Source organism: Ovis aries, chromosome 2, assembly GCF_016772045.2.
Source record: "Ovis aries strain OAR_USU_Benz2616 breed Rambouillet chromosome 2, ARS-UI_Ramb_v3.0, whole genome shotgun sequence".
NCBI classification, from domain to species: Eukaryota; Metazoa; Chordata; class Mammalia; order Artiodactyla; family Bovidae; genus Ovis; species Ovis aries.
This window is the reverse complement of record NC_056055.1, coordinates 95,572,809-95,590,288: the sequence shown is the minus strand read 5'-3', so window position 1 is coordinate 95,590,288 and position 17,480 is coordinate 95,572,809. Positions and strand designations below refer to the sequence as shown.

Sequence of the window (17,480 nt, the reverse complement as noted above, 5' to 3'; positions counted from 1 at the left end):
AAGCGCCATTAATGGTTTTAGTAGCTATTTAGTATTGTCTTTTTCCATTATTTCATTAGGGGTTACAGAACAGTAATAATGTAATTTTAATCTTGAGATAGCCAATGTTCAAATTTCTCTAATTGTCTTATAGTATTTTTAATTTTAAATTTATTTTTTAAATAATTTGAAGTTGTCTTTATTTTATCCTTATTCTTTTTAAAATTTATTAATTTTTTAATTGAAGGTTAATTGCTTTACAGAATTTTGTTGGTTTCTGCCAAACATCAACATGAATCAGCCATAGGTACATAAACTATGTAAGAATCAGTATCCAAATAAGGTCTCTACATTGCAGTTGGATAATATTCAGCCTCTTTTTAATCTGTATGCTCCCCCTTTTCTCCCTCTCTCTGCAGTTTATTTCTTGAAGAATCGGGATTGTTAGAGTTTCTCCATTTGAATTTGCTGATTGCATCTCAGTGTTTCTTTTAACATTGTTTTTCTGTAAATAGGTAATTAGAGTCTTGAATCAGATTCATGTTCAGTTTTTTTAACAGCAATATTTAGAAGCAATGTTGTATCCTTAAGGGAGACAGTATATAGTTCTTCCATTTTTTGTGAGCATATTGTAGCCTTGGGAATCTGTTGTCCACAATGGCTGTTAAGAATGTGCTTGATTTCTTGAACCTATCTTTTCTTGGAAATCTATTTCTTTCCTGCCTCTGGGAATTTTTAAGATTTTTTTTAACCCTTGACTTCTGATATTTTACAGGATGTGTCTCAGGTGTTATGCTCCTGGGAGACCCTTTCAGTGGGAAAGCCTTTTTCATTTCATAGCAATTTTCTTCTCTTATTTCTTCATTTTCCTTCTTCATTCCCTCTCTTCTTGCTTTCTGACTTGCTGTTGCTCTAAGTCTGCTCAGCTGTTACTGTACCAAATCAAAATACTGACTGTATGAAAGCATTCTGCTGCTGTCTTTATTTTTTAGTTGGAGTATAATTGCTTTACAGTGTTGTGTTAGTTTCTGCTGTACAATGAAATGAATCAGTTATAAGTATACATATATCCCCTCCCTCCTGACCTGCCTTTCACTCCTGCTCCCACCCTTGTCCCACTCCTCTAGGTCAGCAGAGAGCACTGAACTGAGACCCCGGTGCTATGTGAGTTCTGATCTGATTTGCCTACCCTCCCCTTATCTGCTCTGTGCACACGTCCATTCTCTATGTCTGTGTCTCTGTTCCTGCCCTGCAAGTAGATTCATCTGAACTGTTTTTTTTTAGATTCCGCATATGTGTTAATAACGATATTTACGTCTCTCTTTATGCCTTAGTTCCCTTTGTATGACAGGCTCTAGGTCCTTCCATATCCCTACAAATGACTCAGTTTCGTTCCTTTTCGTGGCTGAGTAATATTCCATTGTATATATGTACCACGTCTTCTTTATCCAGTCATCTGTCGATGGACATTTAGGTTGCTTCCATGTCCTAGCTGTTGTAGAGTGTGCTGCAGTGAATTTTGGGGTGTGTGTGTCTTTTTGAATTACGGTTTTCTCAGGGTATATGCCCAATAATAAGATTGCTGGATTGTATGTAGTTCTATATTCAGTTTTAAAAGGAGCCGCCATGCTGTTCTTTATAGTGGCTGTTTTGATTTGCATTTCTTTAATAATTAGTGATGTTGAGCATCTGTTCACGTGCCTCTTGGCCATCCTTGTCTTCTTCGGAGAAATGTCCGTTTAGCTCCTCTGCCTGTTTTCTGATTGAGTGTGTGTGTGAGATATCAAGCTGCGTATGCTGCTTTATTCTTTTCATAGCACCTGATGTTGATTTATAATGTCTTTCCAATGACTTGATGGTAAGGCAGGGACTTTTTAAAATTCACTGCTGTTTTCTCAGTGTTTAAAACAATGTCTTATACATAGTAGGTGCTCAGTAGTTGTTGAAAAGATGAGGTTGTTGGACTTGTGAGTCATCCCCATTTCTTGACTTCTATTGCATTTTTTAATAAATTTTTTATTTCTTTTCTACATCTTGAAAGGTTTTTTAAGTCTATATTGATTTTGTTACAATGTTGTTTCTGTTTTATGTGGTTTTTTTGCGGGGAAGGGGGCAGGAAGCATGTGGGATCTTAGTTCCCTGACCCAGGATTGAAGCCACACCCTCTGCGTTGGAAGGTGAAGTCCCAATTACTGGACCACCAGGGAAGTCCCTGAAAGTTTTTTTTTTTTTTTTTTAAACATTATCTTCCAATACTCATTGAATGTTTGCTCTTGATAATTGTAATTTTAAATTTTAGTATTTCTTTTCTCTGGCCCTTTTTCATTGCATCCTGTACTTGTTTTATAGTTGCAGATCTACGTCAGGCTCCATAAGGATACTGACTAGACTTTCCAACCCCTCATTCTCCTCCAGTAGAGTATCTTCTGATCTCCACATTTTCTTTGTCTTCCTTTGTTCATCTTGGTCCTTCATTTATTTTAGTTTTTCTGGTAGCTGGTTTGGGCTTCAGTAACTGTTTAGTTATATTTCGCTACCAGATCTCTCTAATGTAAGTGCATGGGGTAGGCCTCCCAATGTAGAGTGCTTGGGCCTGTGGCAAGGAAGGGGAGGATAAGAAAGAAAGGTTCATTTGGCTCAGCTATTCAGAGTGAGTTTAGTTTTCTCACTCTTTGTTCCAAAGCCATCTCTTCCTTGCTTCCAAGACTCTAAGAAAGAATTACACCTCCCTGTATGTCTTTGGCTGTGGTTTTGCTTTGCTTTTATTTTTGTGTCATTTTCATACCACTTACTTACGTTTTATAAAAATCCAGCAAAATTTCTTTCTAGATGATACCCTTTCTTGTTATCTAATATTATAATTTCTTGGTTGAAGAAATACATTATGTTCATAGAGGGGAATTGGAAAACTCATTTTCTTCTCATCCTCTTCTACTTGTATTCCCCTCTCTGGAAGGAAGCCATTATTAACAACTCTTTAAGTTACTTTCTTGACTTAACAGTATGTCTTGATCATTTTTGCACCTTGCCAATTTATTATTTTTTTCTGCAGATGGGTGAAAGTCCTTTTTTAAAATCTAATGAGTCAAAAGAAGTATCTTAATGTTTTAATTTGTATTTCCCTGATTAGAAATTATGTTGAGTATTTTTCATATATTTACTGCATTTTTGTATTTCATATTGTGTGAAATCCTAGACCCATTTCTATCCTTTACTTGTGTTTTAACTTGTTTCTAACAATACCCATACATTGTATACATTCTTACATTTGTTTTCTTAAAAAATGTATTTTGCTAATATTTTCCTATAAGTTTGCCCGGTCTTATAATTTTATCTGTAGTCTATATTTTCTTTCTCAGAGGTCTCACATTTTCTCACATTTTTTTCCCTTTGTGGAGTCTCTGTCTTGTGCTTTACTTAGGAAGGACTGATGTTTGTTAGTTTCACCCTCAGTTAATTTACAATTTTTAGCTATTATTTTTAAATATCCTCTCTTCTGTCACTTAAGTGGATTCTTGATAGGGAAGGGGATTAGATATGTGTGCTCAATTTGCCATCTTTAGCAGAAATTCAGACAGATATTTAATTATTCCATGTACTAGGGTTTGTCTCTTGGCTTAATTTAATAACTCATTATCAAAAAGTTACACAGGCATGTAGTCACTCATAACATTAGATACAGTTTCATTTTATGCATTAAAAGTATTCTGGTAAGTTGAATTATTTGCACATGGAATATTATGGGCCCTATCAAGATGTAAAGCAAAGGAAAAAAGGAGATAAAAGCATCTGAATGAAGAGATGCAGAAAAGGAAAAGAAGAAATAGATATAAGAAGAAATAAGAGATAAGAAAGCCTTCCTCAGCGATCAATGAAAAGAAATAGAGGAAAACAACAGAATGGGAAAGACTAGAGATCTCTTCAAGAAAATTAGAGATACCAAGGGAACATTTCACACAAAGATGGGATCGATAAAGGTCAGAAATGGTATGGACCTAACAGAAGCAGAAGCTATTAAGAAGAGGTGGCAAGAATACACGGAAGAACTGTACAAAAAAAGATCTTGAAGACCAAGATAATCACGATGGTGTGATCACTCACCTAGAGCCAGACATCCTAGAACATGAAGTCAAGTGGGCCTTAGAAAGTATCACTATGAACAAAGCTAGTGGAGGCGATGGGATTCCAGTTGAGCTATTTCAAATCCTACAAGATGATGCTGTGAAAGTGCTGCACTCATTATGCCAGCAAATTTGGAAAACTCAGCAGTGGCCACAAGACTGGAAAAGATCAGTTTTCATTCCAATCCCAAAGAATGCTCAAACTACCACACAATTGCACTCATCTCACATGCTAGTAAAGTAATGCTTAAAATTCTCCAAGCCAGGCTTCAGCAATATGTGAACCGTGAACTTCCAGATGTTCAAGCTGGTTTTGGAAAAGGCAGAGGAACCAGAGATCAAATTGCCGACATCCGCTGGATCATGGAAAAGCAAGAGAGATCCAGAAAAACATCTATTTCTGCTTTCTTGACTATGCCAAAGCCTTTGACTGTGTGGATCACAATACACTGTGGAAAATTCTTCAAGAGGTGGGAATACCAGACCACCTGACCTGCCTCTTGAGGAACCTGTATACAAGTCAGGAAGCAACAGTTAGAACTGGACATGGAACAACAGACTGGTTCCAAATAGGAAAAGGAGTACATCAAGGCTGTATATTGTCGCCCTGCTTATTTAACCTACATGCAGAGTACATCATGAGAAAGGCAGGGCTGGAAGAAGCACAAGCTGGAATCAAGATTGCCAGGAGAAATATCAATAACCTCAGATATGCAGATGACACTACCCTTATGGCAGGAAGTGAAGAGGAGCTAAAGAGCCTCTTGATGAAAGTGAAAGAGGAGAGTGAAAAAGTTGGCTTAAAGCTCAACATTCAGAAAACGAAGATCATGGCATCTGGTCCCATCACTTCATGGGAAATAGATGGGGAAATAGTAGAAACAGTGACAGACTTTATTTTTTGGGGCTCCAGAATCACTGCAGATGGTGACTGCACCCATGAAATTAAAAGATGCTTATTCCTTGGAAGGAAACTTATGACCAACCTAGATAGCATATTGAAAAGCAGAGACATTACTTTGTCAACAAAGATCTGTCTAGTCAAGGCTATGGTTTTTCCAGTGGTCATGTGTGGATGTGAGAGTTGGACTGTGAAGAAAGCTGAGTGCTGAAGAATTGATGCCTTTGAACTGTGGAGTTGGAGAAGACTCTTGAGAGTCCCTTGGACTGCAAGGAGATCCAACCAGTCCATTCTATAGGAGATCAGCCCTGGGATTTCTTTGGAAGGAATGATGCTAAAGCTGAAACTCCAGTACTTTGGCCATCTCATGCAAAGAGTTGACTCATTGGAAAAGACTCTGATGCTGGGAGGGATTAGGGACAGGAGGAGAAGGGGACGACAGAGGATGAGATGGCTGGATGGCGTCACTGACTCGATGGATGCCAGTCTGAGTGAACTCCAGGAATTGGTGATGGACAGGGAGGCCTGGCGTGCTGCAATTCATGGGGTCGCAAATAGACACGACTGAGCGACTGAACTGAACTGATCAAGGTGTAAACATGCTAGCATAGCTTAACAGAGAAGGCAATGGCACCCCACTACAGTACTCTTGCCTGGAAAATCCCATGGACGGAGGAGCCTGGTAGGCTGCAGTCCATGGGGTCGCTAAGAGTCTGACACGACTGAGTAACTTCACTTTCACGCATTGGAGAAGGAAATGGCAACCCACTCCAGTGTTCTTGTCAGGAGAATCCCAGGGATCGGGGAGCCTGGTGGGCTGCCGTCTGTGGGGTTGCACAGAGTCGGACATGACTGAAGTGACTTAGCAGCAGCATAACTTTAAAGTGTTTTTTAATTTTTATTACTCAAAATGTTTAAAAACTCTTCTATGTTTGTTTACTTTCATTGGGTAATTAAAACTTTTATTACAATAGAAAGCAAATCTAAAACATAAAATATTTTCCTTTATCTAGCTTAGGGGATCTCTGTAGCGCTCAAGTATTGAGAATTGTCACAGATGATAATAAAAATACAAGTATTGTATTTTAGCTTTTTTTATTATGTAGTATGTTCCCTTTTTAAAATACTGACATTTTAAATGGATGGGTCTTTCATAGTTGTGATTTTTCTCCTTGTCAGTAAAATATTTAGAGTGGTAGGTGTTTTATTTAGTTGCCACATATTTTTCCCTTTATGGTTTTATCCCATGTTTGTATTGTTGTTGTTGTTCAATTGCAAAGTCCTGCCTGACTCTTTGTGACCCTGTGGACTGTGGCACGCCGGGCTTCCCCATCCTTCACTATCTCCCAGAGTTTGCTTAAACTCATGTCCATTGAGGGCGTCCCTGATAGCTCAGTTGGTAAAGAATCCACCTGCAATGTGGGAGACCTGGGTGCAATCCCTGGGTTGGGAAGATCCCCTGGAGAAGGGAAAGGCTACCCACTCCAGTTTCCTGGCCTGGAGAATTCCATGGACTATATAGTTCATGGGGTCAAAAAGAGTTGGTCCAGAGTTTGACTAGAGTATGAATCAAGTTGGTAGCAAAGAAGATAGCAGGAAAACAAAAGAAAAGTTGAACATACACAGATTGGAAGAAAATGGAACGCATGTAAGAATTAAAGATTTTAAAATTAAAAAAATAAAAAACTAAAAAAAAATCATTAAAAAATAATAAAGAAAAAAAAAAAGAAAATGGAATAGAATTTATATTTGTGAGTAGTTGGCTAGGGGATTAACCATAAGAGATGAATGCTCAATAAGTCCTTGAACTCTTTATTGCTTTTTCCTTGAAAAATATCAATATTTTAACTCTTTGTCTTCCTATAACTTTTGCTTAGCCAAGTTCTTAAACTTGTTTGTCTTTTCCCTTAGGTTATTTGGTTCATTTCTTCAATTATATTGCTTTTCTCTAAAATTCTCTAAATAATATTATTTTAGGGGCCACCTATGTTACTAGATTATATAAAGGAGCAGAATTAATGTAGGTAATTCTGTAATGTCTCTTGTTTCTTTATATATACTTATTTAAAGTATTTTAATTTTTATATATTTAAAATATTTTTATTTTATATATATATTTTTTAAAGTATTTTTATTTATTTGGCTGCACCAAATCTTAGTGTTTATTTATTTGACCATGCTGTGTCTTAAGATGCAGAACGCAGGATCTAGTTCCCTGAGCAGGGATCGAACCTAGTTCTCTGCATTGAGAATGAGGGGTTTTAGCCACTGGACCACCAGGGAAGTCCCTCTTTGTGTATATTTTAAAGTTACTTTGTTTTACTTAAAAAGTTTTTAATTTTATTGGAGTGTAGTGGATTTATAGTTGTTTTAGTTTCAGGTGTACAGCAAATGGACTCAGTGACGCATATATGTATTTACATATGTTCATTCCTTTTTAGATTCTTTTTAATTTAGGTTATCGCAGAATGTTGAGTAGAGTTTCCTCTGCTATACAGTAGGTCCTTGTTGGTTATCTGTCTTATATATGGTAGTGTATGTATGTTCATTCCAAGCTCCTCATTTATCTCTCCCCTCCAAGTTTTCCCTTTGGTAACCATCTGCTTGTTTTGATGTATGTAAGTCTTTTTCTGTGTTGTAAGTCAGTTCATTTGTATCTTTTTCTAAGAATTAGAGTCCACACATGAGTGATACTGTATGATATTTATCTTTCTCTCTCTGACTTACTTCACTTAGTATGATAATCTCTAGTTCCATCCAGTCAGTTCAGTTCATTTGTTCAGTCGTGTCTGACTCTGCTACCCCACGGACTACAGCACATCAGGCCTCCCTGTCTATCCCCAACTCCTGGAGTTTACTCAAATTCATGTCCATTAGTCTGTGATGCCATCCAACCATCTCATCCTCTTTCATCCCCTTCTCCTTCTGCCCTCAGTCTTTCCCAGCATCGGGGTCTTTTCAAATGATTCAGTTCTTCGCATCAGGTGGCCAAAGTATTGGACCTTCAGCATCAGTGAATATTCAGGACTGATTTCCTTTAGGATGGACTGGTTGGATCTCCTTGCAGTCCAAGGGACTCTCAAGAGTCTTCTCCAGCACCACAGTTCAAAAGCATCAATTCTTTGGCATGCAGCTTTCCTTATAGTCCAGCTATAGTTCAACTTTCTTTATAGTCCATCCATATATGACTACTGGAAAACCATACTTTGACTAGATGGACCTTTGTTGACAAAGTAATGTCTCTGCTTTTTAATATGCTATCTAGGTTGGTCATAACTTTTCTTCCAAGGAGCATCTTTTAATTTCATGGCTGCAGTCACCATGTGCAATGACTTTGGAGCCCCGCAAAATAAAATCTGTCACTGTTTCCACTGTTTCCCCATCTATTTGCCATGAAGTGATGGGACCAGATGCCATGATCTTAGTTTTCTGAATGTTGAGTTTTAAGCCAACTTTTTAACTGTCTTCTTTCACTTTCATCAAGAGGCTCTTTAGTTCTTTCTCACTTCCTGCCATAAGGGTGGTATCATCTGCATATCTGAGGTTATTGATATTTCTCCTGGCAATCTTGATTCCAGCTTGTGCTTCCTCCAGCCCAGCTTTTCTCATGATGTATTCTTCATATAAGTTAAATAAGCAGGGTGACAATATACAGCCTTGATGTACTCCTTTGTGATTTGGAACCAGTCTGTTGTTCCATGTCCAGTTCTAACTGTTGCTTCCTGACCGGCATACAGATTTCTCAAGAGGCAGGTCAGGTGGTCTGGTATTCCCATCTCTTGAAGAATTTTCCAGAGGTTGTTGTGGTTCGCACAGTCAAAGGCTTTGGTGTAGTCAGTAAAGCAGAAGTAGATGTTTTTCTGAAACTCTTGCTTTTTTGATGATCCAACAGATGCTGGCAATTTGATCTCTGGTTCTTCTGCCTTTTCTAAATCCAGCATGAACATCTGGAAGTTCATGGTTCATGTACTGTTGAAACCTGGCTTGGAGAATTTTGAGCATTACTCTACTAGCGTGTGAGATGAGTGCAATTGTGCAGTAGTTTGAGCATTCTTTGGCATTGCCTTTCTTTGGAATTGGAATGAAAACTGACCTTTTCCAGTCCTGTGGCCAGTGCTGAGTTTTCCAAATTTGCTGTCATAATGAGTGCAGCACTTTCACAGCATCATCTTTTAGGACTTGAAATAGCTCCACTGGAATCCATCGCCTCCACTAGCTTTGTTCATAGTGATGCTTTCTAAGGCCCACTTGACTTCACATTCCAGGATGTCTGGCTCTAGGTTGATGATCACACCTTCATGATTATCTAGGTCGTGAAATTCTTTTTTGTATAGTTCTTCTGTGTATTCTTACCACCTCTTCTTAATATCTTCTGCTTCTGTTAGGTCTATACTATTTCTGTCCTTTATTGTGCCCATCTTTGTATGAAATGTTCCCTTGGTATCTTTAATTTTGTTGGAGAGATCTCTAGACTTTTCCATTCTGTTGTTTTCCTCTATTTCTTTGCACTGATCACTGAGGAAGGCTTTCTTGTCTCTCCTTGCTATTCTTTGGAACTCTGCATTCAGATGCTTATATCTTTTCTTTTCTCCTTTGCCTTTTACTTCTGTTCTATTCACAGCTATTTGTCAGGCCTTCTCAGACAGCCATTTTGCCTTTTTGCAGTTCTTTTCCTTGGGGATGGTCTTGATCCCTGCCTCCTGTACACTGTCATGAACCTTCATCCATAGTTCTTCAGGCACTGTGTCTATCAGATATAATCCGTTGAATCTATTTGTCACTTCCACTGTGTAATTTAAGGGATTTGATTTAGGTCGTACCTGAATGGTCTAATGGTTTTCCCTATTTTCTTCAATTTAAGTCTGAATTTGGCAATAAGGAGTTCAGGATCTGAGCCACAGTCAGCTCCTGGTCTTGTTTTTGCTGACTGTATAGAGCTTCTCCATCTTTGGCTGCAAAGAATATAATCAGTCTGATTTTGGTATTGACCATCTGGTGATGTCCATGTATAGAGTCTTCTCTTGTGTTGTTGGAAGAGGGTGTTTGCTATGACCAATGCATTCTCTAGGCAAAACTCATATAAGCCTTTTCCCTTCTTTGTATTGTACTCCAAGGCCAGATTTGCTTGTTACTCCAGGTATTTCTTGAGTTCCTACTTTTGCATTCCAGCCCCCTGTAATGAAAAGGACATCTTTTTTTGGTGTTATCCATGTTGCTGCAAATAATGTTGTTTCACTCTTTGTTATGGCTGAGCAGTATTATGTTGTGTATATGTACCATGTCTAAGTTAGTTATTTTTCTGCTTTATGACTTCAGTAATTGGTCTAATTTTATGCTTGCTCTCTTCCCCCAGCCATTTTTTGTAGTAATGTTTTTAACAGCAATAGTATGAATTCTTAATATTTTAAATTAGATTTGTATTATTTTACCTCAAACCCCTATGTCTTTTATTTTTCTTGGTGGATTTCAATGACCTTACTTTAGCATCATGAATACATTGAAACTATTTTTATTTCTCTTAGAGGAGTACAAATAATTTCCCTGAGATTGTTTTGTTACTGTCAGACTCCTAAGTGTGTATAAAAGCTTGAAAATGCTCCTTTGTAGAATTCTCTTAAAATTTAAATGGGTACTCACTCCCCTGAACACACTTGTGCACAGATGTGCATGTATGTGCATGCACACTCACACACTCACTTTCACAGATGCAGAGTGGGGGTGCAGAAGGACAGAACCATGATTGCACTGATATTTTGAGGACTTGGAATAAGGCATATTAGGTTAAGGTTCGGAGAAGGCAATGGCAGCCCACTCCAGTACTGTTGACTGGAAAATCCCATGGACGGAGGAGCCTGGTGGGCTGCAGTCCTTGGGGTCGCTAAGAGTCGGACACGACTGAGCGACTTCACTTTCACGTTTCACTTTCATGCATTGGAGAAGGAAATGGCAACCCACAGTGTTCTTGCCTGGAGGATCCCAGGGACGGGGGAGCCTGGTGGGCTGCTGTCTGTGGGGTCGCACAGAGTCGGACATGACTGAAGCGACTTAGCAGCAGCAGCAGCAGGTTAAGGTTACTGTTTTAGAAAGAGTGTACAAGTTTTCCCCTTCTGATTGGAGGATCATGATTGGTAACAAAAGACCATACAGTTTTCTGACACTGACGATGAGAGTAATTTATCTTTGAAAATGTATTCTTATGTTTGCAGATTATATCTTAAAAATGAGTCAGTAGAATGAAGAAAATTAAGAACTAGTGAAACAACAACAGTATGATCTTAGACCTTTAAATAGTTTGTCAGGTTACATTGCACAAGTCACTTATCTTGTTGTCACAGTTGTGAAGTGAAGTACTTTTGCTGAATTATTTCAAGTACAGATTCTACAACGCTTTGGCCTCTACAGTGCAGGTGTAATGGGCAGATAGGACGTAATGAATGCTTTTACCTATACTGTGCTACAGAGAACTCAGTCACTTGGATTTTGATAATTTTAAATGTAAAAGAGAACAGCAAATTCCTAGAGAACTGTTTCTTCTTCAAGTACTATGTATACTACTGTTTCTGATTAAAAAAAAAAAATGTAAAGCAAGTTCCGACTCTGCTCTCTAAAAACATTTGAAACAAACCCATAGAAAATATAAATGAAAAAAGTTTTTCATCAAGATTTTTCTCCTTTGAAACATTGGGAGCATGTATATAAACATTTTGATCCTGAATCTCTAGTGCTGATAACTTTATGAACTTGTTTTTTAGTCCATTAAGTCATGTCTCTTTTGTGACCCCATGGACTATAGCCCACTAAGGCTCCTCTGTCCATGGGATTTCCCAGGCGAGAAGACTGGAGTGGGTTGCCATTTCCTCCTTTTGGGGATCTTAAGTTTATGGCAGAGGAGCTCCTTAGCTGTGGCTGCGTTTTGAGTAGTTTATATAAATAGGCTTAAAGAGTGATCTGAATTAAGTGAGAGTATGTAGCTTAGTAGATCTTAGCCATTTCAGAAGTGTTTGAAACAGGGGGAGAAAAGGATGAACATAATGGACCTTCACTTAGAAATATTTTTACATACTCACATATATCTCTGTAATCTCTTTTGAGAGCAAATATAGGCTGATGATTTGCCATGTAAACATCTACAGGATCTACTAAAATAGATTCTCCACTTATTTAATGAAAATATCTAAGTTTCACTCATTCATTTATTTAGATTGAAAGCAAACTGATTTCATAAAAATGCAGCTGCTTCAACATTTGTGATTTAACGTATAAGAGATTCCATAGTTGTTGATTAATTATACGTTGATCCCTAAGGTAATATGTGAACTTCAGTTATAATGCCTGAACTTTGTAAATGTACTTCTTTTCACTAGAAAGCTGTTGCCAATAAAGAGTTTTTGGTCAAAAATTTTTAGTAGAGCAGGATTTACTGACTTGTTACTTATTTTTCATTTGCTACTTTCATTGGCTTGTAGGAAATTCTTTTGGATTATTATCCAGCTGACAAATATATTAAGTGAAATATAAGTGATACCTGAATCTTATGGGGAGTAAAAAGGAAAACAGTTTAAAATATTGTCATTTTATATATTTTTGTATATACAGCTTACTGTGTAAAATTAGGCTTTTGGGACATCCTAAGACAATCTACCTTAATTTTTACAGGAGAGAACCTCTGAGAAGGTAAGGGATTTTCCCTTAATTATGTGATTAAAAGCAGAGTAAGGGTTAGAATTCAGGTATTCCAACTTTGAGACTCTCCCTTTCTCCCCAGTCATCCATTACATTCTGCTCCTCATTCATTATCAGGCAACAACTTCTAGCCTGAAAAAACAAATCACATTTTTCTAAAAGCTTGTATTTTAAAATCTTTTAAACAGGCGCATATTTTCACTCAGAATCAGTGACTACAGGTTTAGAATTCTGGAGTAAAGCCTGTTAGGCCTGAAAATTAACTTTGAGACTATGAACAACTTAGCAGCACTTTTTTTCTTAAATTTGTTTTGTCTCACATTAGAATACTTAGATGTAAAGCATTATTTATTTATACAAAAGGCTATATTCATTTTTTTCTGTCACTATTTGGAAATTTTTTTGCTCTGGATAGATATATAAAATATTCTTTGGCATTAAATGATTAAAATTGGAACTTTATTTTTACAAGTTCTATTTGTGGACACATAATTTGTTAGCTCATTTTCTACTTTAATTTTGGAATGGAAGTAGTTTTTTAATAATTAGGATGTAGGAGAATCAGTTAAGGTCAGTAAATAATTTACTTTAAAATCCGTGGAGTAGAATTTTTATACGTTATATTATCAGAATTGTCCATCTGTTAGTCTGTTTTGTAAATGTTTTCCCTACCACAGGGAAAGCTAACAATTGGGGGATCATTACTTTCTTTTTAAAAGACATATCAGGAATTTAAAATATAAATAGATTGGAGGTATAGAGGGGCACTCAAAGTTGTAACTAACTTGTGGACTTGAGTAATGGTCCAAGACCATAGTGGTTGAGGGCTACAATCTGTGTTTATATGCACGTTCCTAGCATCAGTTACAGAAGCCTTATAACAAATGCATTTTTTAAAAATTATGGCTTACTAACTTCATTAATTAAAGTCCTATTGATGAAAGTTATTTTATCTTATAAAGTAGCCTTAGGCATTCTCCTTTAATTTATTGATTTAGAACAAAGTGTTTGAAAAAGCATATGAAAAGCTTTGGAATACCTGCAGTGCACATGGTGTCCAGCTTACTGGTGATATTTTTCTGTTTATACAGTTTATAAGGCAGAGTACTTTAAACTTCTTTTTGAGTGGAATTTTACTTCGGTAATAAGCAGTATTCTGTCCAGAGGGTGTCAGCATTTTGTAATGTCAAGGCTTCATTGTGGTCTAAAGTGGTACATTTTAATTTGGAAAGTTGGTCAGGGACATCCATATGATGGTATACATTTCCCAATGCTTCCATGTTCTACTAAATTGGGATGAAAAATACATTAAGATTTACATTAAATTAGGTGTTTTCAAAGTTGATGGGGGAATTCCCTGGCAATCCAGAGGTTAGGACTCAGTGGTTTCACTGCCAGGGCCTGAATTTGATCCCTGGTCAGAAAATTAAGATTCTTCAGGTAAAAAAAAAAAAAAAGGTTGAGGAGTCAGGGGAAAAGGGTTTGGAATGAGGCTTATGAAATGTGGGAGGTGGGGGAGGTCAAAGCAGCCCTTACTTTATAAATGGAAGGAAAATTTTGATCAGAACCTTTAGGTCACATGATTCTTTCCCTTTTTGTGTGTGTGTTACAGGCAAAGGGGAAGATAGCGATGTACTCAGTATAAATGCAGACGCATATGACAGCGACATAGAAGGCCCCTGTAATGAAGAAGCAGCTGCTCCTGAAGTCCCAGAAAATACAGTCCAGAGTGAAGCTGGTCAGATAGATGACCTGGAGAAAGACATTGAGAAAAGCGTGAACGAGATTCTGGGACTTGCAGAGTCCAGTCCAAAGGAGCCCAAAGCTGCCACCCTGACTGTTCCTCCGCCGGAAGATGTTCAGCCTTCCGCACAGCAGCTGGAGCTGCTCGAACTTGAAATGAGGGCCAGAGCTATTAAAGCCCTGATGAAAGCTGGTGATATAAAAAAGCCAGCCTAGTTTATTTAAGTTGTGTCTGAATATTGGATGTGTTTGAACAATGCCACACTGTATCATTTTGTATCTAATGTTTATTTGGGGGTCTTACCTGATATTTCTCATATAACTCTTACTAGATAAACTCATCTTAGGTCTAAAATACATGTTATTGTTGTTGTTACTTTTGTATTATGTAGTTGTCTTTTGAACTCATGACACATATCATTGGGGACTCTAGATACTTTGTTAGATGAGTATTTAGTATTTCTGCAAATTAATATCTGAAAACCCATTAGCTAAAAAGTCATGATATTTTTTCCTTTATTTTGAAATATTTTGGCATCAAACCAAAAAGTTTATGAAAGATTGACCAAGCATGTTGCCTTCAGGCTATCTATATTTTGCAATAGAATATTAAATTATTGCTCCTAGGTATATTAACAATTTAAGTTGAGTTATATTTATATGCACTTTTAAAATATGTACCATTTTGAAGATGGCTTTTATGGGTATGGACTTAGTAAAAACTGAACAACATTTTTGTTACAAGGCAGAGATTCAAAATGGCTGAGCAAAGCTTTTTTATAAAAAAGGGGAAAAAAAGGACTTAGTTTAAAGCATTTTTTAACAATGTCGAATTAATTGTCCAACTTTAATTCCAGCAGACAAACCATTCTAACAGGTATTTGATACTGTCGAACTCTTAGTTCAGTTTTTTTCCTTCAATAAAAAGGGCACACATTCCCATTTACATTCCAGGCAGTTAGGAGAAGGAGACTATTTCATTGTACAGGCTTTCATATGATGTTTTTGCTTGAAAATCTTACGTGCTATAATTCCATGAATTAAAAATCATTAAGACTATCATTCTGGATCTGAGGACTTTTGATAGATTTCCAAAAATGAATTTAATTTCAGGAAGTTTTGATAAGTGGATGTAATAATTAATCTAATTTTGTATAGTTTTTGTAAATAGATTAACATGCTGCCACAATTATGAATGCTTTTTGTCCCATCACTAATTGTAGTTGTTTGATACCAAAATAAATTTAGGTAGAGACTCTTAACTTAAAATAAATTTTTTTTGTAAAATATAAATCTGAAACTGTTGTTTTTATATTTGCTAACAAATATATTTATAAGGCATGTTCTGTTAGTGTTGGAGGATTTTCCTTACACACAAAAGAACTTAGAGGGATTGTGTCTTTTTAGCTGGCTTAATTATATATAAATTTTAGAGAATCTCTTATGGAAATAGTACTTGGGCCTCCCTGATAGCTCAGTTGGTAATCTGCCTACAGTGGAGGAGACCCCAGTTCGATTCCTGGGTTGGGAAGATCCGCTGGAGAAGGGGTAGGCTACCCACTCCAGTATTCTTGGACTTCCGTTGTGATTCAGCTGCTAAAGAATCTGCCTGCAATGTGAAAAACCTGGGTTCAGTCCCTGGGTTGGGAAGATCCGCTAGAGTAGGGAAAGGCTACCCATTCCGGTATTCTGGCCCAGAGGATTCCATGGATTGTATAGTCCATGGGGTCACAGGCAGACATGACTGAATGACTTTCACTTTCTTTTTCACTTATCGAAATAATATATATGAAACACTGGAGTAGCAGTTACAAATTCATTTTTGTTGTTCCTGAACATGCCTTTAAATAATCCTGTCATTTCTTTTTTCTTGCTGAATTTTTATAATAAGGCACAGAGGCCTGTATCATTTGAAATGCTTCTCTTAGGCTGATAAACACGGGTATGATTTAAATAGTTCTCATAGTTACTGCTTCAAGATGAAAAAAATCAGTTTCTATTTCTACTTATACTAAAAGTTAAAATGATAACAAAGTAGTGCAGAATAAACTTTATTGCTACTTACTAATTATGAGATGCAGGAGATGACTTTTGTGTGATCGAACACAGAGGAGGAGAAAGAGGTCTGAGTGCCTTGTAGCTGATTCAAGTCACCACCTTCATGAAGCATTGTGTGCCTGCTGTATTCACTGTGCAGAATGCTTTAAAGTACATTTGACTAGAGTTGGGTGTATGTGAGGAAGAATGAGTTGAACACATTAGGCTACTTAGATTACTACCTTGGAAAATCAACTCTTTTTTTTTTGTAATGTTAAAAGACATGAGAGGTTTTTGCAAATGAGTGGCTTTAGAGAATAGGAATAAGGTTATTTTAGAAATGCCTAAGTAATGAGAAAATACCATATATTGATCTGATGCTGTCATTTAATCATCAGCTCACAGGTATTTATTGACTACATTTAAGGTGTTTAGTCTTGTTCAGAATCTTAAACTGTTATGGTGTAGGAATGTTATGGTGTAGATTTTAGCACAGAATAGACTGATTAATAAACATATGAGTGCTATTTCATTTTATGCCTAATCTTCCATTTTGCCAATGTAAAAAAAAAAAAATTTAGTTCATGTTTAATTAGTGACTAAGAGGAAAAAAAATGGCAGTCGAATTTTTCATCCCAAGTCAGGTAATACTGATATTTGACTAGGAACTTTACCTAAATCTTGAGTGATTGATGGTATCTGGTATAATGGGTCCTTTGCAGTAAGCCTTGGCCCACTTTTTGATGTTCCTACTAATCCTCATGCTCAAGATATATCCTGATAACCTATCACTGGATGACCAGTGTAATATACTAATTATGAAAAATCACCTAAGCCTCCCAAATCCTTTTGTTGAACACCATAAATTCCTTGAAACTATAGGGCAGTATATGTTTTCCTTATAAATCTTGTTGCCAAAACCTACTTTCAGCAAATCATTAGATCCTAGGGCATGATTAGCTATCTGAATAAAAGAATCATTTGGACAGTAATACAAATTGCAATAAAATACATTT

The 17,480-nt window shown here is 36.8% G+C and overlaps 1 protein-coding gene across 1 annotated transcript in view; it reads left to right on the top strand.

Moving 5' to 3' along the window:
- CAAP1 (caspase activity and apoptosis inhibitor 1) overlaps positions 1-15,720 on the top strand; it is a 76,883-nt gene extending 61,163 nt beyond the window's left edge. Inside the window, exon 6 of the mRNA XM_015093251.3 lies at positions 14,297-15,720. Coding sequence (XP_014948737.2) covers positions 14,297-14,643 — 347 coding nt within the window. The 3' untranslated portion in view covers positions 14,644-15,720. The remainder of the gene's footprint in view (positions 1-14,296) is intronic.
- Positions 15,721-17,480: the final 1,760 nt, after the last annotated feature.